At 46.8% G+C, this 19,126-nt stretch overlaps 1 protein-coding gene and 1 pseudogene across 3 annotated transcripts; both read left to right on the forward strand.

Annotated features, from left to right (window-relative positions):
• Positions 1–5,489: 5,489 nt before the first annotated feature.
• Positions 5,490–6,485, forward strand: LOC111139751 (annotated as a pseudogene).
• A 2,757-nt stretch (positions 6,486–9,242) lies between these two features.
• Positions 9,243–17,213, forward strand: LOC111139726 (zinc finger protein 134-like). 3 transcript variants are annotated; one of them, XM_022492081.1, is made up of 3 exons: positions 9,243–9,494; positions 14,625–14,718; positions 15,462–17,213. In XM_022492081.1, the coding sequence occupies exons 2-3, from the start codon at positions 14,679–14,681 to the stop codon at positions 16,694–16,696; spliced, it is 1,275 nt and encodes a 424-aa protein (XP_022347789.1). In that variant the 5' UTR covers positions 9,243–9,494; positions 14,625–14,678; the 3' UTR covers positions 16,697–17,213. The 3 variants fall into 3 exon arrangements, with proteins under 3 accessions (XP_022347789.1, XP_022347791.1, XP_022347790.1); XM_022492082.1 differs by lacking the exon at positions 9,243–9,494 and adding an exon at positions 9,506–11,163; XM_022492083.1 differs by lacking the exon at positions 14,625–14,718.
• The last annotated feature ends 1,913 nt before the right edge of the window (positions 17,214–19,126 follow it).

Consider the following 19,126-nt stretch of genomic DNA (forward strand, 5'->3'; position numbering starts at 1 on the left):
AAACATCCTCTGCCTCCTAAAACAAATCTCTTCGGGCTCCCTGTGTTAAAATGAAAATGAGCCTCCCCCCAAATTTAGCATCAATCCCTCCATCCCACCTATGACTTTCCCATGTCTTAGCTTCCGAGGGGTTTTGTTCTTCATTTATCAAATCTCTTGACTGATAAACCACCCATCACTGACCTTCAGCCTCTTAATTTCCTCGACCAAAAAAATCAATATGGTTTTTGTACTTCATAAAACAACTACCCTTCCCTCTGAGCTAGTACATTTTCTTTTCTGTCATCGCTCTCCCTCACCCTTTATTGCTAAACATTTATAAGCATGTTCTCTCCTTTTGTTTCTATTACTTCAATTCCTATGTAGTTCTCTACTCATTTGTATAAAGTTTCTGTATTCACAACTTTGTCACCATTAATGAACTTAAAAACACAATAATGACATCGAAAGTTTTCCTTAAAGTTTCTTTCAGCAGCTTTTGCACCATGGGGTTTTTGTTGGCTGCTGCTGTTTTGTATTCTTAACTGAACACGCTGGCTTAAACAACAAAAAGCCTCCTCTTAGTATTGTAATGAATCCGAGCCCAGTCTGCAGTTATTTCTCCACAATCTGTCTACATTCTACTGGTGATCTTCCACAGTGGCACGGTTGTAAATATTACACACTCAGAACTTGAAAGTGTGTGTTTCCGTGTAAAAGTCCTGATCCTCTTATCTAATGATTTTCTTGTAGCCTGTTCCTGGGCATCTGATAGACATCACAGACTCAACACCTTTAAACTCCTCCTGAGCTTTCTTTAAAAAACTTTTTTTAAATAAATCTTATTTTTTTAAAGATTTTATTTATTTATTTGATAGAGAGATGGCAAGCACAAGTCGGCAGAGCAGCAGGCAGAGGGAGAGGAAGAAGCAGGCTGTCCGCTGAGCAGGGAGGCCGTTGCGGAGCTCAATCCCAGGTCCCTGGGATCGTGACCTGAGCCGAAGGCGGACACTTAGTGACTGAGCCACCCAGGCGCCCCTATCTTATTTTTTTAGAGAAGTTTTGGGTTCACAGCAAAATTGATAGCAAGCAGGATGCCTGGGTGGAGCAGCTACTTTCGACTCAGGTTATGATCCCAAACTGGGATCAAGTCCCACATTGGGCTCCTTGCAGGGAGCCTGCTTTTCCTGCTGCCTGCTGCTCCCCCTGCTTTTTGTCTCTTTCTCTCTGACAAGTAAAAAAAATCTTTAAAAACAACAACAACAAAAACTGACGGCAAGATACAGAGATTTCCCATATATCCCGTGCCTTCACATATGTATAGTCTCTCTCCTTATCAACAGCCCCCTCTACAGTGGTACATTTGTTATAATTGATGAACCTACAATGACTTGTTATCATCCAAAGACCATGGTGTACATAATGGTTCCTTCTTGGTGTGCATTTTATGTCTTTGGGTAAATTATAACAACATGTGTCCACCACAATAATTCATAGAGATTAGTTTCACTGCCCTAAAATTTCAGTTTCACTGCCCTAAAAATTCTCCAATTGTCCCTTCCTCCTGCCTAACCTCTGGCAACTACAGATATTTCTATTGTCTCCAGAACTTTGTCTTTTTCAGAATGTTATGTATTATGTAGCCTTTTCAAAATAGCCTCCTTGACTTAGTAATATGCATCTAACTTTCTTCCTTGTCTTTTCATGACTTGACAGTGCTCTAAATTCTGAATGATATTCCATTGTCTGGATGCGCCAGTTTATTTACCCATTCACTTACTGAAGGATATCTTGGTTGCATCCAAGTTTTGGTGATAGTGGCTAAAGTTGCATGTAAACATCCATATGCAGGTTTTTGTGTGGATATGTTTTCAAAGCCTTTGGGTAAATACCAAGGAATGCAATTGCTGGATTGCCTGGTAAGTCTATGTTAGTTTTGTAGGAAACTGCCAGACTGTCGTCCAAAGTGATTGTGCCATTTTGCGCCCCCACCAGTGATGAATGAGAGTTCCTATTGTTCCACATCCTCACCACCATTTGGTGGTGTCACTGTGAGCTTTCTTTTCCCTCTTCTCTGACCATAGTTTTCCCATTCTCAGTTGCTACCTACTCCATCCTTCCAGTTGATGAGACTAAAAATCTCAGGCTCTTTTCCTTTTTTTTAAAGATTTTATTTATTTATTTGACAGAGCGAGATCACAAGTAGGCAGAGAGGCAGGTAGAGGGGCGGGGGGAAGCAGGCTCCCCACTGAGCAGAGAGCCCGATGCGATGCGGAACTTGATCCCAGGACTCTGAGATCATGACCTGAGCTGAAGGCAGAGGCTTAACCCACTGAGCCACCCAGGCGCCCCTGTGTCCCTTACTTTGTAATTTGGAATCGTTCCTGTCAACTCTTGCATCCTGTTTTTTTTTTTTTTCTTCTTAAAGATTTTATTTATTTATTTGAGAGAGAGAGAGAGTGAGTGTGAGAGAGAAGGAGCAGGGGGAGGAGCAAAAGAAGGGGATGAAGCAGACTCCCTGCTGTGCAGGGAGCCCAACACGGGACTCCATCCCAGGACCACCCTCGCATCATGACCTGAGCTGACTGAGCCACCCAGGCACTCCAACTCTAGTGTCCTGTTTACATAATCTCAGTAGTTTGGGGTGACTCTTTTGCTTTCTTATACAGTAGGGAGTTCTGAGGTAGTTTTCTGTAACTTTTATTCCGGATATGGATTCATTTATTTTTTTCAGAAAGATCTGTTATCTTTTAATAAAATAGTGTCTATATACTATATATGTATGTACATGTGTATATGAACATATATAATTAAAGTACTGTTTTGGGGGAGGGTGCCTGGGTGGCTCAGTTGGTTAAGCATCTGCCTTCAGTTCAGGTCATGATCCCAGGGTCCTGGGATCCAGTCTCCTATTGGGTTCCCTGCTCAGCTGGGAGTCTGCTTCTCCCTCTGCCTCTCCCCCTGCTTGTGTGCACTCACTTTTTCACAAAATTTAAAAATCTTTTTTTAATTATTTTTTTAAATTTTTAAATTTTTTATTTTTTTTAAAATTTTAAAAAAGATTTTATTTATTTATTTGACAGAGAGAGATCACAAGCAGACAGAGAGGCAGGCAGAGAGAGAGGAGGAAGCAGGCTCCCCTCCAAGCAGAGAGCCTGATGTGGGGCTCAATCCCAGGACCCCGAGATCATGACCTGAGCCGAAGGCAGCGGCTCAACCCACTGAGCCACCCAGGCGCCCCTTTTAATTTTTTTTTAAGGATTTTATTTATTTAACAGACAGAGACCACAAGTAGGGAGAGAGGCAGGCAGAGAGAGAGAGAGAGAGGAGGAAGCAGGCTCCCTGCTGATCAGAGAGCCCGATGCGGGACTCGATCCCAGGACCCTGGGATCATGACCTGAGCGGAAGGCAGAGGTTTTAACCCACTGAGCCATCCAGGTGCCCCTAAAAATCTTTTTTTTTAAGATTTTATTTGTTTATTTGACAGAGATCACAGGTAGGCAGAGAGGCCGGCAGAGAGAGAAAAGGAAGCAGGCTCCCTGCTGAGCAGAAAGCCCCATGCAGGGCTCCATCCCAGGACCCTGGGATTGTGACCTGAGCCAAAAGTAGAGGCTTTAACCCACTGAGCCACCCAGGCACCCTAAATTTAAAAATCTTTAAAAAAAATGCTATTTTGGGGGGCACCTGGGTGGTCCCAGAAGCGCCCGTTTTTAGTTAGATGAGTCCCTTGAATGTGCTTGGTTAACTATAAACTTTGTCCTCCTTCTTCCTTGTCCGCAAGACATGTGACTAACGTTTGACTTTCATCTGTCCTTCTGTTGGCTATTGTTTCTATCTAATAAAAGTGAGACTGTGGAGATGCTCAGGGCAGCAGTCTTTTCGACTGTTGTCCGCTGCTCCCAGTCTCTTGCAGCTGACTTGTTTGTGCCTAATTCTTCTCCCGTCGCCGACTGGAAGCGGCAACCCAGGCACCCTAAATTTTAAAATCTTTAAAAAATGCTATTTTGGGGGGCACCTGGGTGGCTCAGTGGGTTAAGCCTCTGCCTTCAGCTCGGGTCATGGTCTCAGGGTCCTGGGATCGAGCCCCGCATCCGGCTCCCTGCTCAGCGGGGAGCCTGCTTCTCCCTCTTTCTCTCTCTGCCTGCCTCTCTGCCTACTTGTGATCTCTGTCTGGCAAATAAATAAATAAAATCTTTTTTAAAAATGCTATTTTTTACTTATAAGTACAGTAATTAGTTATCTTTACATATATTAATATGGAATACGTATTCAGATTATGGTGTTTAAAATATAGAAGTAACTCCTTTTCTTTGGCTTAAACCTGAATTTGGCACACATTTAGGTTTATTTATTTTTTTGTTTTTATGTTCAAGTTATGTTTTATAGCATTTTTGGCACTATATATATTTAGATAAATACGTAAAAAATTTGAAACAAAAACCATGAACCAGATACACTGAGTGCCATCTGGCTTCATACTTTCTCCTCTATTCTTTTATCACTATCACCTGCAGGTGCTCGTTTTTGTAATTTTTTTAAAAAGATTTTATTTATTTATTTGACAGAGAGAGAGAGATCACAAGTAGGCAGAGAGGCAGGCACAGAGAGAGGGGGAGGCAGGCTCCCTGCTGAGCAGAGAGCCTGATGCGGGGCTCAATCCCAGGACCCTGAGGTCACAACCTGAGCTAAAGGCAGAGGCTTAACCCACTGAGCCACCCAGGCGCCCCTCGTTTTTGTAATTTTTAAGTATGTTCTTAATATTTTTTTAAAGATTTTATTTATTTATTTGATAGGCAGAGATCACAAGTAGGCAGAGAGGCAGGCAGAGAGAGAGGAGGAAGCAGGCTCCCTGCTGAGCAGAGAGCCTGATGCGGGGCTCCATCCCAGAATGCTGGGATCATGACCTGAGCTGAAGGCAGGGGCTTAACCCACTGAGCACCCAGGCACCGCATGTTCTTAATATTTTAAAAATACAGTCATATACATACAGATAAATGGATATTAATTATGCTCCTTTATTAGGAAAATATTGCTAAGTGCACACAATATTCTGACACTTTCTATTTTTTACTTAATTGTATGTCCTGGAAATGCAGCAGTCAAAAGAACTTTAGTCATGGCTGCCTAGTGCCCCATTGTGAAAATGCACTATGATTCCTTCAGTATCCTACTGACATACATTGGGTTGGCTCCAATTTTTGTTATTAGAACTAGTCCTGCAAAAAATTGTCTTGCGCCTATGAAAGGCATGTCTAAATACTCATATTGAGTTGAGAAATTATGTGATCAAAGATGTTGTCTTGGTGTATTGAGAGTAACAAAATTTTCTACTTTAGTCTCCAGATTCCTGTGATTCAAAATAAAAACAGCCACAGTATACCCTTTAAACTGATGAAATGGTTTCCACTGACTTAAACTTGGGTATTATTTTCCTCACTCAGGCTGGACTTGGGAGCCTTGGGAGCGCCTCACTTCTTTGTCTTTCTATCTTTACCGCACTCACAAGGCGCATGTTGAGGCCCACAGACTTGATTCTCATCAGGGCAGTCACAGCTGACACTGTGGTTCTTTTTTCTTTTCTTTTTTTTAAGATTTTATTTGTTTACTTGACAGAGAGCACAAGTAGGCAGAGAGAGAGAGGAGGAAACAGGCTCCCTGCTGAGCAGAGAGCCTGATGTGGGGCTCGATCCCAGGACCCTGGGGTCATGACCTGAGTCGAAGGCAGAGGCTTTAACCCACTGAGCCACCCAGGCGCCCCAGCCGTGGGTCTTTTGAATGACAGGATCCCTCAGACAATGGCAGCATTTGGGATGGAATCTTTCCTGGATGAAGCTGGACATGGGCTGGTCTTCTGTTCTCACCGAGTGGCCAGAAGGGTTTCTCTCGGCACCACCTTTCTCCGCAGCGGCTTCCAGGCCAGTAAGCTCAATGCTAACACCTCCATGTGGTCAGCTCAGGGTGCAATCCTGAAAGTGCACTGGCTTTTGCTGTTTCCTCTGCTGGATCCTGCATCTCCTGTTAAATATCTTTACTGCTTTGCATGTTACTGAACCAAGAAAGAGAAAAAACATGAGTATGGAAAAAACATACGAATACTGTAATTCACCCATTCCGATCAAATCTGTAGTCTTACTCCATGCGGTCATGTTCTCCTTCATTATGTCACTTGTTTGGGCCTCGTGGCCTGGTCTCCTGGCTCCATCGTCCTTGTCCTGCTCAGGCACAAGCAGCGAGTCCAATACATTCACAGCAACAACCCTTTCTCTAGACCTTCCCACGAGGCTAGAGCCACACGGACTGTCCTGGTCCTGGTGAGCATGTTCATCTCCTTTTATTTCCTCTCTTCCATTTTGTCTTCGTGCATAGCACTTACTGTGAACCCAAGCCACTGGTTGACGAATACCTGTGCGCTGGCATCTTCTGGCTTCCTGGCATTCAGCCCCTTCGTGCTCCTTGCGCGTGACACCTGCACCTCCCGATTTTCTGCTTTCTGGGGAAGGAAGTGATTTTTCCAAGTATGGTCTCTAGACGGTAAGTTCCTTATAGGGCATCCTATAATTTAGTTAAGTATTATTTGATCATATTGTGTGTGTGTATTTACACATAAAACACTCATGTTTTCTGCCAGATGATCTATTATCCCATAGGGATCAGTATGGAATAAGCAAAAATAACCTTGGCCTCATATTGTGTATATGATTGTCCAAAATGAACATGGTGTGAATATGACAATGACTTTCTAAAATTGCATCTGCTATTCATTGGAGAATATCAGGCAATAAGATAATGACCTAGGGGAGATTTTCAGCTTTCGGGAGTTCGGGAGTGGAAACTCACTGTTGATTCAACTCTGAAGTGACATCCAAAAGATTTACTGCATTGTTAAATCCTATTGGGTGAAAAATGTTTCAAGGGAACAGAAAATGACAGGGGAATATCCTAAATTGGTACAACACAGGTGGACTTCAAAGAGTGAAAAGAAGGGCGCCTGGGAGGCTCAGTTGTTAAGCATCTGCCTTTGGCTCAGGTCATGATCCCAGGATCCTGGGACTGAGTCTTGCATCAGGCTCCCTGCTCAGCAGGGAGCCTGCTTCTCCTTCTCCCACTCCCCCTGGTTGTGTTCCCTCTCTCACTCTGTCTCCCTCTGTCAAAAAAAAAAAAAAGAGTGAAAAGAAGTTCATGATGTTTAGCAGAGTATGTGGCATACAATGTGGCGAGGCGGGCAAGTAGGTGATATCTTCTGGCAGGTGATGGAGGTCATGTCAATGATCAAAACCTTTCATAGGAAAGATCATGGGTCGCTGAGAATTTTTGTCCAGTGAAATAATCAAAACTGTGATAAAAAATAAAAAATAATTTAATTAAAATAAAATTTAGTACACATTATAATTTAGCCTTCTTTGACCTTACTTTACAATATTTTTTCATTTAAAAAATAGGTGGTAGGGACGCCTGGGTGGCTCAGTTGGTTGGACGACTGCCTTCGGCTCAGGTCATGATCCCGGGGTCCCGGGATCGAGTCCCACATCGGGCTCCCAGCTCCATGGGGAGTCTGCTTCTCCCTCTGACCTTCTCCTCCCTCATGCTCTCTCTCACTGTCTCACTCTCAAATAAATAAATAAATAAAATCTTTAAAAAAAAAATAGGTGGTAAAATAATGCACTTCCAGTTTAGCAATATTTAAGGGTCAAAGCTAAGAAAGAGTCTCTCCTTGACCAAACTTTAGCCAGGTTCCTATCAGGAATCCTATTCACAACTAGACCTCAACATTTGGACTTCTGCGCCCATCTTTGCATTGCCCAGTTTTAACAAGAATCCTATTAAGTTGCTTTAGCCAGAAACCATCCCTGCTTAATAGCTGATAACCCTTGATATCTGATCAAATTGCTCATCCTACCATCCCCCAGATGGTACTGATCACCTTTGCCTGCTTTCAGCAAGAATCCCCCTGACCCCTGAAGTTTTTTCTCAGTACTTTTCCATCCACTGACTCCCACACTGCCTCTTGGCTATGAACCCCTAGTTGTTTATGCTCTATTTGGAGTTGAGCCAAGTTCTGTACTGGGATCTCTATTCCACTATTACAACAGTTCCTGATTAAAAGCTGGTTTTGCGGGGCGCCTGGGTGGCTCAGTGGCTTAGGGCCTCTGCCTTCGGCTCAGGTCATGATCTCAGGGTCCTGGGATCGAGCCCCGCATCGGGCTCCGGGCTCCATGGGGAGTCTGCTTCCTCCTCTCTCTCTCTCTCTCTGCCTGCTTCTCTGCCTACTTGTGATCTGTCAAATAAATAAATAAAATCTTAAAAAAAAAAGCTGTTTTTGCTCTTTTACCTACTGTTCAGCTCTGGTTTTCTTTAATAGATCATGAATGTTATCATTCTTTATGAAGTAATACTGAGTTTTAGAAAAATTTTTTAGTTGTTGGTACTTAAAGGAATCCCAATTCAGACACTGTCCCGTAATTGCAAGTGAAGTGAAAATCACTTCCTAGCAAAGAAATAAGATCATGATGCTCTAAATTTTTATTTGTGGGTCAGATGGTCCCCTTTGCACATTTACTGCCACCAGCCCTGCCACATCAAAAAGCATTTATAATGGCCCTTTTCAGATGGGCGGCATATTCCTAGAGGGAAATCAGTATATCTCAGCTTTAGGCTGAGGAGCGTTTGAATTACAGGATGTTGCACCCTGGCTGGCCACCATCAGCGCCCCCACCGGCAGGAAAGTGCCTTCGTTGGCAGATTAACCCTTCCCAGAGTCCGCCCTGGCCCTCTCCGCTGACCTGACCTCTGATCCTGGGTCCCTGACCAAGCCAAAGAGCCCAAACCGACTTAAAGCTTCAATCTACATGGATCTAAAAACCAGCAAGGAAATACGAGTGGACTGTGAGTGGACACAAGATGATATTGCACATGATGTGTCCGTGTGGTTTTGTGGCTTTGGGGAATATCTACAAGAACGCTCCCACACTCTTCGGGTACCCACCCCCAGCGGACTACAAGGTACAGAACCAGGGCGCGGGCTCTTTCAGAGGGCCAAAGCCCCGCCCCGTCCGTTGAGCCTGGAGGCACCATTTCCCAGCGTCCCTCGCGGGAGCACGCTGCCCAGCCCCAGCCCCTGCGGGGAGAACTCCGACGGTCACTAGGGCCGATTCCTCAGGGAAACTACAGTAACCAGAAGTCTCTGCGCAGCACGGAGGCGGCACCATTAAGAACGCGCACAAGCCGTCTGGGCGGGACTTCCGGCGTCTTCCTCGCGGCGGACATTTTGTTCACTCCTAGTGGAGCTCTCGGAGTGGAGCTTTGGGAACGCCAGTACGGTTCAGAGTGACCGAAGCGGAAAGGCACGGGAGGAGACCCTGTGTCCATTGCAGAAAGGCTCGGGGGTGGCAGTGCGCGCGAAGGCTCCGCGGCCAGGGCCAGCCCACGGCGGCGCGTGGGTCCCGACCTGGGACTCCTCACGGGTCCCTGTCGTCCAGATTGTGATGGCGGCGGCCGCGGTGATGGATCCCGCGTAGGTGGGTACTTTGTTCCCCGGCCCCTGAGGCATTTCGGTCCTTCACTCTGAATCACGAAGCCACGAACGAGGGGCGCCTGTTGAGGTCGTTGCAGCTCCGGCTCCGGTGTTCTGGGCCGTGGGGGCGTTGGTGTGGGGAGCCCCTTCCTAGCAGCCGGTGCGGTGAGCCGTCGAAGTGTCCCTGGGCGACCGAAGATCATGAGCAAAGGCTTGGAGGCGCTGCTGAGCCGGAGGACTCCGGAAACCGGGCCCTGGGGTTTGCAGGGAGCCTAGAGGGCGAGCGGCGGCCCTGCGTGGAAAGGCTGCGTGAGCCGAGGGTGCTCTCGCGGCGGACCGCTGGGAGCCGTGGGGGAGCATGATGTGAGCTGGCTCGGGCAGGTGGGTCGCGGCGGGCTGGCTGACGGGCGAGGAGGCCGCCGACTCCCGGAGTGTTGTGGCTGCACCAGAGCTGCGGCGGGAGGTGGGAATTGGAGAAGGGGATGTTAGAGGTGAAACCGACGGGATTCTTGCCGTGTCGGGTAACGGCGGTGCGGGAAGACCGAGTGGAGGGCCGGAGCAGTTTGTGTCCCGGGGAATGCATTTTGGACGTTGTAAAGCTCCTCTCGGAGAGGAGGTGGCCCATGGGCATCTGGCCGTGCGTCAGGGATTCTGGCGGGGGCTGTGTTGGAGACCACTGAGGGATGAGGCCCCAGGTCGAAGCCTGGAGGTGAGATGCCCAGGAAAGATATTAACGGTGTTTTTACAAAACTCAGGTGATTCTTGAGGCGAGAGATTGGAGGGCGGGGGAAGGGGGTCATTCTTCATCCCCTCCAGAGGGAAGCATGGGAAGGAGTTCTGGCTGGTCTCCGCGGGAGGAGAGGGCCGTGGGGTGTAAGGAGCCCGGCCTGAGCCGCAGAGGCAGGCGTGACGTGCTGTCGGTTTGCCGTTCCGTGGACTCAGCAGCGGCACGGCCTGTGGAGGAGACGAAAAGCCAGCCTCAGCCGGATCCAGGGCCCTGGTACCCGGTTCCTCAGCTCTCGGGCGAGCAGAGATCATGGGCATCTCTCATGAGGGGCCACCAGCAGGCTCACCTTCGGGGGTGTGTACCAGGTAGGCTGGTTTGGTGACGGGACTAATGCGCACTTGGCAGGTGTACAGGCCATTAAGATTTTTAGATGGATAGATATGATAAATTTATACTGACGATGCTTAGTAATGGGTTGACGTGCTTGTCTCTGAGTGTTTAATTAAGGTGGAAGTCTTAAATACCACGTTTTCATAGAAGATTAAAAATAAATCCTAAATATCAAAAACCTATCCCTTCATTTGCTCCAAAACCATTTGGAAAAATGTGAAGCTTGTGGACAGTAAAAGCTAATTCAAGGATCCTTGCTTGTACTAACGGTGTTTGATACGAGCAGTAGCCCTGTTAGGTGGGTGCCACTGTTAGCCCTGCTTTACAGAGGAGGACACTGCAGCACGTCTGTTCATGGACGCCCATCTCATGGGAGGCAGCACTAAGGTCTTAACATCTGACATTAGACTTTCCGAAATCATCCTCACCAAAGGGCAGGGCAGGAGTTAGGGCCATAGTTCAGTCCCCAGTACCCCACTCTGGTAACCTGCCACTCTCAACTCCTCCTCTTTGCCAGGTTGCCCTGATGGTAGAAGCACTGGGGATCTCTGTATAGGTGAGTGCAGAGCATGCAGGTCCGCATTCATCACTCCCCACTTGGCCATGATCTTGGCAACCCCAGATGGCAGATGGTGGTGTCTTAGGACTCTTTACCTACCCTTACACTTGATGTTGAGTTTGGGGATGCCGGTGTCACTAACGTTCTTTTGCCTTGAATTGAGTGCAGTGGGGTGAAGTGTGGAACAGCGCCCCAGACACAAGAACCAGCATGTGCAGAAACATTACTTGAGGCTTAACCAAGAGTGTTCAGGGAGCCTCAGGTCTCCATTATGTCTAGCTTGGTCAGAGAGTAGTATTAAACTCTGGAATGGCACCTTGTGGAACTGGGCTTTTGTTTTGAGAATGGTGGGAGCCATGGAAGGTTTGGAGCAGAGGAGGGAGTCATCTGACTCTGGTCTTAACAGGCTTCCTCTGACTGTACAGTGAACAAGAGACTTTGGAGTGAGGAAGGAGCACTGTTTATGATGGCTGGACTAGACTGGATGCTCTGGAAGTGTGGGACAAATGCTTGGATTCTGGTCCCTTTTTTTGTTCGTTTTTGTTTTTCTTTAAGTAGGGTTAACCAGATTTTCTGATGTGGATGGTGAGAGAAACAATGGGAAGAGTCAGGGATGACTCCACAGCTTTCAAAGTTTTGGGCCTGAGCAGGTATAAGGATGGGAAAATCCTCCATTGAGATGGTGAAAAGTTTGGTGGTGGGAAGTAATACCAAGAATTTGGTGGTATTCAGAAGTAATACCAAGAATTAGGCTTTGTGGGGCGCCTGGGAGGCTCAGTCGTTAGGCGTCTGCCTTCAGCTCAGGTCATGATCCCAAGGTCCTGGGATTGCGTCCTGTATCGGGGTCTCTGCTTGGCAGGAAGCCTGCTTCTCTCTCTCCCTCTCCCACTCCCCCTGCTTGTGTTCCCTCTCTGGCTGTGTCTTTCCCAGTCGAATGAATGAATGAATGAATGAACGAACGAACGAACGAACATACATACATTCTTAAAAAATTTAAACTGGGGCGCCTGGGTGGCTCAGTGGGTTAAGCCTCTGCCTTCAGCACAGGTCATGATCTCAGGGTCCTGGAATCGAGCCCCACATCAGGCTCTCTGCTTAGCAGGGAGCCTGCTTCCTCCTCTTTTTCTCTGCCTGCCTCTCTGCCTACTTGTGATCTCTGTCTCTCTGTCAAATAAATAAATAAAATCTTTAAAAAAAAAATTTAAACTTTGACCATGTTGAATCTGAATGGAGGTATAGGTAGACAGCTGGACACATAGGTTTGGATTTTAGAGGAGGGATTCAAGTCCACAGGGTGACAGTCAGTATATGCATTAGAGTGGAGCTGCTTATCAGATTGATAGAGAGAATCTTATGTCATAGTGGCAGTGCCATTAAGGGTCTGGAAGGGGGTGGACACAGCAGCCTGAGACAGGAGTCACCTAAGAGAGAGGAGAAGGGAGATTAGTGTCCATGGTGGAGGGAGAGAGTAGGATCTGGCAGGTGGTGAAGTCTTCCAGAGAGAGCGTGGACAAGAGATGGGTGCTGGAGTAGAGCAGTGTTAGAGATGAGATGAAAGTGAGGCCAGAGCAGCTGCTTTCCTTTCTCGGTGTGCTTCCCAGGTATTTATAGTGATTTCGTGGGATGTGGAAAGTTTCAGTCAAGCTGGTAGATGAGCTCAGGGGCAGAGTGGGCCAGCTGGCAGAGTAACTATGCTTGTGGTAGAAGGACAGTGGATGTGGGCTTTGAATGAGAGTTTAGTGTTAAGTGTTAAGCCTGTTGATTGTTGAAAATATAGTATCCTTAGTATGTGACCACAAAGTCAGAAGGGGCTAGAATTATTTGGTATCTGTATGTTGTTCTGGATTGCTGAAGTTGAATCAAAAAATAGGGCCAGGAAGGGAGGATTTAAAAGCTGGGTTCATGGGGCACCTGGGTGTCTCAGTGGGTTGAGCCGCTGCCTTCGGCTCAGGTCATGATCCCAGGTCCTGGGTTCAAGCCCCACATCAGGCTTTCTGCTCAGCAGGGAGCCTGCTTCCTCCTCTCTCTCTGCCTGCCTCTCTGACTACTTGTGATTTTTCTCTGTCAAATAAATAAATAAAATCTTTAAAAAAAAATAAAAAAAATAAAAGCTGGGTTCAGAGGGCCCCTGGGTCGTTCCGTCATTAAGTGTCTGCCTTCCGCTCAGGTCATGATTCCAGGGTCCTGGGATCTAGCCCCACATCGGGCCCTCTCGGCAGGAAGCCTGCTTCTCCCTCTTCCACTCCCCTTGCTTCTGTTCCCTCTCTCAGTGTGTGTCTCTCTCTCTGTCAAATAAACAAATAAAATCTTAGGGAAAAAAAAAAAAAAAAGCTGGGTTCAGAGTTACATGGCAGTGAGGACCAGCAACTGGAGCCAGATGTGATCTTGGATGATTAACCAGGAATTCTCTGGATGCTGTTTGCAGATTTGCATGTGGGAGATGACCTATGTTGTGGGTATTCGTAGACTTGAGGGAGCTATGGTCTAAAGAGTGATGTGTACTGGAGATGGAATCTGAATTCGTACCCTGAGGGCTTTAGGGGGAACTCTGAGCTCATATTTGTATATGAGAGACATGATCTCTAGAACTCAGGGGAACTGGCTGGCAAAAGTTCTGTCCGTCCCCCTCCTGTTGTTCTGGGCTGGACAAAATGATTACTAGGAAATGGGGAGAGAGAGTAGGCACCAGTCACAAGGGCCTGGTATTTGGTCTAAGTTGGGGAGCTGGGGAGGAAAGTGAATGTGTGGTAGGTAGACCAAGAGTCCTGGGGAGAGCTGCTGCCCCTGTGCTCAGTCGTTGGCTTTATGCAGGGTCATGTGACTTTCAAGGATGTGTTTGTGTATTTCTCTTGGGAGCAGTGGGGGCTGCGTGAGAAGACCCAGAGACCTGTGTCACAGTGCAGTGTTTTCTATGCTTTGTGCTTACGGTCTTCCTGGGTAAGGCCCGCATACCCCAGTTTTCTGGGCTTTGCTCTACTCTTTCTTCCCTTAAAGGTTGCCCTTTTCTTCCCATAGCTGTCATAGGCACTGCTGTTTTCCTTCTCTAAGATAGATTTTCGGGCTGCTGAGGCTCAGCTGTGTATTGCCTCCTTTACTCCGTATGCTCCCCCACCCCTGCTGCCCCAGACTATTACCAGGAAGGGTTTGAGGGTCAGGGATTAGTAGTCAGCCCGGTGTACTACCCTGCTGCCCTTTCCCTGGCTGTATTGCTCTGCCTACATTCATGACACCTCTGTACTCTAGACTCTGCCCCTTTCCTGTAATTGGCATTTCCTTGGGCCTACCTGTGTCATGAATTGCTGTGATGGTCACTGCTGTGAGGCCCAGTGTGCTGATCTTGCAAAAACATTTCTGATGTTCGTTTTGTAATACTTAGTTGTCTTAATATCCCGTAGTACTGCTCTGGGCCACAGCTTTCCTCCTTGCCCTGTCTTTCCTCTATGATTTGTTTCTTCCAGATCCTTTGTGGTTCCTGAACTTAGTAGGGGAAAGAACTCAGTGCCTGAGAGGTCATGACTCTAGCCATGGCAGGAGGGACATGGACAGGCCCTGGTGAGTGGGCGCTTGGGGAGGGTGTAACTTCAGGGTTGGGTTCAAATAATACCAGAAGCCTGTCCTTTCCCCACTCCTATTTGGTGCCTAGGTTATAAACCGTACCTGTTTCTGTCTTTTTCTCCTCATTCTGGACATTCTACAAACTTGTCATTTTTTTTTTAATTTTTATTTTTTTAAATTATGAACATATAATGTATTATTTGTTTCAGGGGTACAGGTGTGATCCATCACACTTGTCATTTCTGGTCTGACCTCTGACCCAGGGCTGTCCACGCCCTCTCACCAGTGCTCTCTACTGCTCCTTCTGCAGTGCTCTCCTGTGTTGGACAGTGTTCACGTGCCATGAGACATACATATGTCCTTAAATGACTCCTGAATACCACTTGCTCATTTTAGATCCAATTTCCTGGGCTTAGACATACACTCTGTATAGTGCTCACCGGTAGCCAAGGCCCTTCTAAAAATCATTTGCAGAAGAGTAAATTGGACATTTCTGCTTCCCAGTTCTCTCTGAGCGCACCCTGTCCTTGTGTCTTTGTCCCTTGGGAAGTCTTCCTCATTCTATTACCGTTTGAGGCCCAATATTGCCAAGCAGCTTTTTCTTTAACCTGATGCCAAATCTGCTGTCCTGCCAACACCCCCATACACTAAATCCTGGGTATACTAGACACATCTGCAGTGGGGTTGCTCTTTCCCACCAAAGTCATCATGCACTTCAGTGGCATTTTTTCTGCCTTCAGGTTGTTGGTGTGCAGTGGAGGATGAAGAGGTGCCTTCTGAGCAGAGCATTTCTGTAGAAGTGTCACAGGATAGTATCTCCAAGGCAGGTTCATCAGCCCAGATGGCTCACCCTTGTGACACATGTGGCCCCGTCTTGAAAGATATCTTGCACCTGGATGAACACCAGGAAACACGCCAAGGACTGAAACCTTACACATGTGAGGCATGTGGGAGACAGTTCTGGTTCAGTGCAGACTTTCTTCAGCACCAGAAGCAGTACAATGTAGAGAAGCCCTTAAGAAGAGACAAAGGCAAGACCTCATTTATGAAGAACTGTAGAGTTTGTGAAGAACCTCACCTGTCAGAAAAGCCTTTACGATGTGAGGAGGAGAACTTCCAGGCCAGTTTGGGCAGTCACCAGCAAAAGGCCATCCACAGCAAGAAGAAGACAAGGAGCACCAAGAGCGGGGGGGCCTCTCATAGTGGACATACGCATTACAGGTGCAGCGAATGTGGGAAGGCCTTCAACCGCAAAGACACACTCGTCCAGCACCAGAGAATCCATACTGGAGAAAGGCCTTACGAGTGCAGTGAATGTGGGAAAGCCTTCAGCCGCAAAGCCACCCTTATCCAGCACCAGAGAATCCATACTGGAGAAAGGCCTTACGAGTGCAAAGAATGTGGGAAAGCCTTTAGTCGCAAAGACAACCTTACTCAGCACAGAAGAATCCACACTGGAGAAATGCCTTACAAGTGTAGTGAATGTGGAAAATACTTTAGCCATCACTCCAACCTAATTGTACACCAGAGAGTTCACAATGGAGCAAGGCCTTATAAGTGCAACAATTGTGGGAAAGTCTTCAGACACAAATCCACACTTGTTCAGCACGAGAGTATCCATACTGGAGAAAATCCTTATGTTTGCAGTGATTGTGGGAAATCCTTTGGCCACAAATACACCCTCATTAAACACCAGAGAATTCACACTGAGGCAAGGCCTTTTGAGTGTGTCGAATGTGGGAAATTCTTTAGTCGAAGCTCTGACTTTATTGCACACCAGAGAGTTCACACAGGGGAAAGGCCGTTTGTGTGCAGCAAGTGTGGAAAAGATTTCATCAGAACATCTCACCTTGTTAGGCACCAAAAAGTTCACACTGGAGAAAGGCCATATGAGTGCAATGAATGTGGGAAAGCCTATAGTTTAAGCTCCCACCTCATTCGGCACCAGAAAGTTCACACTGCAGGGAGGCTGTAGGCAGGCTTTCAACGCACCGGGACTCATAGGGAGAGGAGCTCTGCGAGGACCCTTTGAGAGGAGGACATCAGTGAGGTGTTGTTCCTCCTACATCAGCGTTGACACCTGAGATGGGTTATGAATGCCAGGTACAGGGAAGCTCTCGTGGGTCGCGTTGCACTTTGAGACAGGTCCTTGCCAGATTTGTCACTCTGTGCCTGCGGCTAACACCGTCTCCGCTGTCAGCTCGCTTACCATAATGTCCTCAGGGAAGGTAGAATCCTGAATTAAATAGGAGCTCTCATTTCTCCCCCCACTGACTGATTAAAGGTGTGGACCTTACTGTACATCCTTAGCCAAGAGGATCTGAGCTGTGTTCTGGCTTACAGAAAAGGTTTACTTTCTTCCTGGACACTGTTGGTCTCATGTGGTACTTGTGACAGATTTTCCAGTCTCCAAGTCACTCATCCTGGAGAACTACTTGTCTTACGTTGCTCTGGTTTCTGTGATAATAAAGACCTTGTTATTATTTAAGCCATCGTTAATCTTGGACATTGTTTTTACTGTTTGGAATGGTTTAAAAACCCTTAGGCCCTGGCGCCTGGGTGGCTCAGTGGGTTAAAAACCCTTAGGCCCTGCCAGACTGAAGAGATAAACAGTGGAGGGGGGGAATCCTCCAGTTTCCTGTGCCTCAGATGGAAGAGCAGGTTGGCAGAGAACCTTTCTCAGTCCAGTTCTGGTGTTGCTGACAAAAGCTTCTTAGGCGAGAGTTCAGGGCCTGATTTTGGCTGGATTTCAGAGTTATTTGAGGGCGGAGACATCACCCTGAGGGTGGTATGGAGGAAGGTTGTGACAGCCTTCAATATGTTGGGCAGCAGCATGCAGTGAATGACTTATTTCCAGGATATGTGCCATATTCCACAGCACTGTTGAGGGGAAGCTTTTCTGCGAACCTGCCAAGCGCCATATGCCCTGAAGGCCAGAATCTGATCTGGTGCCCAAGTTGGCTGCAAGACTTGCCATCCCGGGAAGGAAACAAAACCGATATAGAAACACTGGGTGTGAATAATTGGGTTTGGGGAGACTGCAGCAAATGAGAGTGGATGTGCCCATTAAAAAAAAAAAAAAGCCACAAACACTCCTGGCACTGTGGCTGTATGAGATGGGGCTGCCTGGGAATTCTTAGCATCTCCAGGGCCATGTCACTGTAGCACCAGCGTCAGTGGCAGAGCAAAGAATGTCAAGTTTATAGATTTCTGTACCTCCGTGGGCTCTATACCTAGTGTCTTTGCTACATGGGCAAAGAACTCTGGGATAGACATTGTGGTCCAAGGATGTAGATTTTTTGACCAACCAGAGCTTCTGGTGACTCACTTGGAAACAGCCTTCAGTGCTTTCCAGTTTTTCTTGTTGCTGGAGAAGAGGTTCTTTTTACAGGGCATTTGGAGAAAGAAGGTAGAGTCACTGTATTGATGCTTAATCTGGTTTTCCAGTAGAAGCGGGAGACCCAGGTGTTGCAGTGGAATCAGTTTTTACAGTTTCACTGAGGGGTAGTCAACATGCCATATACTGCACATACATGAAGTGTGCAATTTGTAATCCTTAATATCTGTATAAACGTAAGAAATCACCCAGCCGTTGTATTGGGCATATCCACTTCCAGAGTTACCTCATGGCCCTTCTTAAATCCCTCTCAGTGCCTTTCTTGATACTTCCTATCCCTTCCGTGAACAACCACTGATTCACTTTCAGCATAGATGAATTAGTCTTTTCTAGACTCTTATGTAAGTGGTACCTTAGAAGTTTATTAGGGGCCACTGTCTTTCAGGCAACATTATTTGGAGAATCATTGTGTAAATAGTTCATTCTCTTCATTACCGAGTAATCCTCTGGATATCCTGCGGTTATATCCCTTTATCTTCTTTGTGTGTGTGTACAAAATGCCGGTTTTATTGAAGCTTGGGGACAGGACCCGTGGGCAGAAAGAGCTGCCCTTTATCTTAATTGACAGCCCCCCACCTTGCAAATTCTAAGTATTAAAAACAGCTACTGCAGGGGCGCCTGGGTGGCTCAGTGGGTTTAAGCCTCTGACTTTGGCTCGGGTCATGATCCCAGGGTCCTGGGATCGAGTCCTGCATCCGGCTCTTTGCTCAGCGGGGAGCCTGCTTCCCCCTCTCTCTCTCTGCCTGCCTCTCTGCCTACTAATGATCTCTGTCTGTCGAATAAATAAATAAATAAAAATCTTTAAAAACAGCTATTGCAAATATTAATGTACAAGTCCTTATGTGGACACTCAGCTGAGGAAATTTCTAAAAGCATTGAAAGTGTGGCCTTGCTTAATTGTTAATGGTAAAATGTGATAGGGAAGAGAAACGTAGGGAAGAACTATTACACAGAAAGGACCCCAAGATTTATGATTTGGGAAATTCTTATTCCATCTTAATTGCAGAA

The sequence above is a fragment of the Enhydra lutris genome, unplaced genomic scaffold, assembly GCF_002288905.1.
Source record: "Enhydra lutris kenyoni isolate GAN:26980312 unplaced genomic scaffold, ASM228890v2 scaffoldscaffold114, whole genome shotgun sequence".
In the NCBI taxonomy this organism is placed as follows: Eukaryota; Metazoa; Chordata; class Mammalia; order Carnivora; family Mustelidae; genus Enhydra; species Enhydra lutris.

What these genes read in the sequence shown, in the direction of transcription:
- LOC111139726 (XM_022492081.1), top strand. Translation starts at nt 14,679, where the DNA reads ATGACTCTAGCCATGGCAGGAGGGACATGGACAGGCCCTG. An exon ending in AGGGACATGGACAGGCCCTG is followed by an intron (nt 14,719 to 15,461) that starts GTGAGTGGGCGC and finishes TTCTGCCTTCAG; the next exon opens with GTTGTTGGTGTGCAGTGGAG.